Source organism: Plectropomus leopardus, chromosome 12 (assembly GCF_008729295.1).
Source record: "Plectropomus leopardus isolate mb chromosome 12, YSFRI_Pleo_2.0, whole genome shotgun sequence".
Taxonomy (NCBI): Eukaryota; Metazoa; Chordata; class Actinopteri; order Perciformes; family Serranidae; genus Plectropomus; species Plectropomus leopardus.
The window spans coordinates 662897-666602 of NC_056474.1; the positions used below are offsets into that span (position 1 = coordinate 662897).

At 48.9% G+C, this 3706-nt stretch overlaps 1 protein-coding gene across 1 annotated transcript; it reads left to right on the forward strand.

Annotated features, from left to right (window-relative positions):
• Positions 1-3434, forward strand: LOC121951985 (prothymosin alpha-B-like). Its single transcript, XM_042498488.1, has 4 exons — positions 1-318; positions 2540-2599; positions 2987-3071; positions 3159-3434. The coding sequence occupies exons 1-4, from the start codon at positions 274-276 to the stop codon at positions 3305-3307; spliced, it is 339 nt and encodes a 112-aa protein (XP_042354422.1). The 5' UTR covers positions 1-273; the 3' UTR covers positions 3308-3434.
• Positions 3435-3706: the final 272 nt, after the last annotated feature.

Sequence of the window (3706 nt, forward strand, 5' to 3'; positions counted from 1 at the left end):
GGACAGGAGGGGGGCGTGGACTCCGGGGTTTAGAAATTCAACCCATTGTTCCACTCCAACGCGCGAAGAGAACACCTCTGTGGAGCCGCCGGCCAATCAGCACCCGGCAAACTCCTCTGAGCTCCGCCCACCAGCCTATATTAAACGCGCGGCCGTCGATAGCGTCCGCCACTGGCACAATATCACACCGACCAAACCACCGACCCGAGGAGAGGGATTTACTTTATTCAACCTTTCATTTTCAGCCGTCCTTTATTTTATTGACCTAAAACAATGGCAGACACACAAGTTGAGACCGGATCGGAGATCTCATCCAAGGTAAGCCGCCTCACACCTTCACCGGAGCCGCTTCCCGCTAATCTGCTCAGCGGAATAAAGCCTCTAACCTAGTTTAAAAAAAAAAAAAATCGGGGCTTCGCGCTTATTCGGAGCAGTCGGGACGCACCGGAGGGGGGTGAAGAGACGCCGGTGTGTGCGTCTTTTTTTTTTTTATCCAAACACTGATGGATGTGAAGCGGCGGCTCTCCGCGCCGCATCATGGAAACAAGCTGCGTCTCCAGCGCCGCGGCTCATTGTCCGGAGAGGAACAGTCCGCGCGGGTCCTTTGTTTATACAAGCGGCTCGGGTTCTGCGCGCACCAAACACGCACAGCAGGTCCGGATCCACAGCGGGTCCGGATCCACAGCGCTCCAACGCAGGTTTTTTTCGGGCTCCTTTCTTCTCTTAGCTGAAATGACGCGTCTGTTTATTCCGCTCAAAGCCAATTAATTCGAAGAGCAGATCCCGCTCCCGGTTTAAGAGCAACATCCCGGGAGGTTTTGTTAACAGAGGAGCGGAGGAGGAGGCGAGTCGCTCCGTTTGAATGGAGGACGGGGAGGCAGCAGGCGGTGCGTAATTCTCTCCAATGTCAACTTTTACGGAGCTCTCCGCTCCGGCGCGCTCTCATAACGATTTGTTTGTTTGTGGGGGAAAAAAAGCACCGGCGGGCCTGGCTGCACCGTGCGACCCGGTTTGTTTACCGATTCCTGCCGTCGCTACTGCTCCCTGAACGGGTTCCTTCGCGTCCTTTTACCGGAGAGGGACGATCCACACGCGGAGAGACGCCGCTTCCGCTTCTGCTTTAATATTTTTGTTTGTGGGGCGCGTTTATGTCTCAGGGGAAAGTTTTTCTTTCTTTTTTCTGTAACGCAGCCCACTTCTCTCCCCGTGTGCGCGCGCGTGTGTATGTATGTGTCTGTGTGTGTGTGTGTGTGTGTGTGTGTGTGTGTGCGCGCGCGCGCGCGCGCGCGTGCGTGCGTTGTGGAGGTGTGATGTGACGGTGCTGGTTTTCCCCTCTTTGTGGTCCATCGGCGTTTTGGGTTCTCTCCTTCTGTGTCCGTCGTTGTGTTTTTTAATGTTCATTTCGGTGCAGTTGGACTTTAGCTCACATCGGGTAAAACTTTAATCGTCCCCGCGGGGGGAGTCGGGTCTCCGCAGCAGCAGCGACGAGCCGCGGAGCTGAATAATTCTGAGTGATTGTAACAAATGAACATATGGAGGAGGTGGGGAGGGAAAAAGTTGGGGGGCCAGGAATTATCCTGTAATCCGGGGTGCCTGTTCAGCCACTATTTATAGTTGTGGAGCGTTTTTACGCACAAGCGCCTTTTTACGCACAGCGAGAACGAGCGCAGCCTCGCAGCTCAGTCTCATTTGTCTCCTGTCCGAGCCAACGGTGCTCCTAAACAGCTGAGGCAGTGAGATAATGTTAAGTATTGATCAATAACGGTAGATATGCGCGCGTGCGGCGGGATAATAGGCCGTGGACGGACGACAAAACGCGGAGCTGCTACACTACGACGAGCGCTATTAATAGAGTCGACGGGCGGTTTTCCGGTCTAAGTGGAGCGCAAAAAAATCCCATAAGGTGCGTGCGCGCGTGTGTGTGTACGTGTGGTTTTCGGTGTGTGTTTGTGTATGCGGGCCGCCGTATTTTCGCGTTTCTGTCCGCCTTTCTCGCCTGCCATGTGTCGTCTTCTATTGTCCTCTCCAGCCTCCGTTACAACGAGCGGCCAGCGGCAGCAGCGTGCACCGCACTCTCCTCCTCCTCCTCCTCCTCCTCCTCCATCACCCCCTCCCTCCTCCCTACTCTTGCGCCCTCCTGTGTTATTTTAAATGGAGCGGTGCATCCTGGGTTTTGCAGTGCCTCTCCCGGGCGTGTCTCGTGACATATGGCGGCGACGGCAGCCCGCGGAAGACTACAATACCCAGAGTGCCCCGGGGGCCACATCAAAGTATCATATTACAACACATTAGCAGGGATGGAGTGGGAGGAGGAGGAGGAGGAGGATGGGGGAGGATCTGCAGAGACCAATATGGTGTTTAAATGGGAAGGCTTCATTCTGACAGGGAGAGGCTCCCAGCATGCACTGGGGCCTCAGCTAACTGGGCCATCAGGTGGAAACACAGGTAGCAGCAAACCCAGAGATGTTCTTGTGCAACACTTGAGCGTGCATGTGTAGTTTTTGTGATTGCCTTTTTCTAATAACTCTGTGTGTTTCAGGACCTGAAGAAGCAGCTGGCGGAGGAGAAGAACGGCAAAGATGCCGCCACCAACGGGAAGGTGAGCGTCGCGTTAACTCGCTCGTACACGGCTCTGTTCCTCCTGCAAGGAACTGATGAAAATCATCACTTTTAAATGAAAAAAGTGTTTATCTTACAATTTAAAAAAAATAAAGAAAAAAGAACCAAAAAACAACAACAACAAAAAAACAACAAAGATAAATTGGTGGTAAAGTAAATTCCTGAAATTAACCCAAAAAATGTACAGAGTAAAAATCAAATAAAACAAATGCCAACACTTTTTTGGGGGGTAAATTCAGAAAAAAAAAAAAAAAAAAAAGCAGTAAGTATGTGTGTTTAAAAAAATATGATAATAATAATAATATTTGGATTGAAATAAAATCTGTTGTCTGCAGGAAAATCATAACTCGTCTCGTTTTGTTTCCAGGAGAAAGAGGAGAACGGCGAGCCCGACTTAGACGAGGAAGACGACGAGGAGGTTGATGAGGAGGACGAGGAAGACGACGGAGAAGGTAGAAAGGAGGTTTTTTACTTTTAACTTTTTATTTTTAATTTCCCAGATTTTTCAAAACATTCTCACACTTGTCCGTCATTCGCAGGTGATGAGGAAGACGAGGAGGACGACGACGATGACATCGAGGGCGGCACAAAACGGGCGGCTGAGGAAGACGATGAAGATGACGAGGTGAGGCGGCGACAACCGACCTTCACCACCAGGAATCTGACCAATCAGCATCTCGCCTTTTAACCCCTCAGAGGAAGGCAGCGTGCAAGAAATGAGCCAGAAATTCACTAGAAATGAGTCAAAAGTACAAACGAATTACCTGCAAATTAAACAAAGCACACAAAAAACACAAGGAAATTACCCAAATAAAGTGATTTAAAAATTGCAGCAATTCTGTAAAATAACTAAAAAAATTAGTGGTTTATACAAAAAAACCCAAAAAATCAGAGGACAGATTTTTAAAAAAGGAACGTAGAGAAAGAAAGACAGCGAAACAAGGAAATTACTTGTGAAAGCTACTAAATATAAAAGCAAATCTTAAATAACTCCAAAATTAACAATAGAATATAATATTAATATATCTAGCACAAAACAAAACAGGAAAGTTAAAAAGCAAAGAAATTACCTGATAAACTGCTTAAA

Coding starts and splice junctions, on each gene's coding strand:
- LOC121951985 (XM_042498488.1), top strand. CDS start 274: ATGGCAGACACACAAGTTGAGACCGGATCGGAGATCTCATCCAAG. Junction 319..2,539: donor GATCGGAGATCTCATCCAAG/GTAAGCCGCCTC, acceptor TGTGTGTTTCAG/GACCTGAAGAAGCAGCTGGC. Junction 2,600..2,986: donor ATGCCGCCACCAACGGGAAG/GTGAGCGTCGCG, acceptor TTTTGTTTCCAG/GAGAAAGAGGAGAACGGCGA.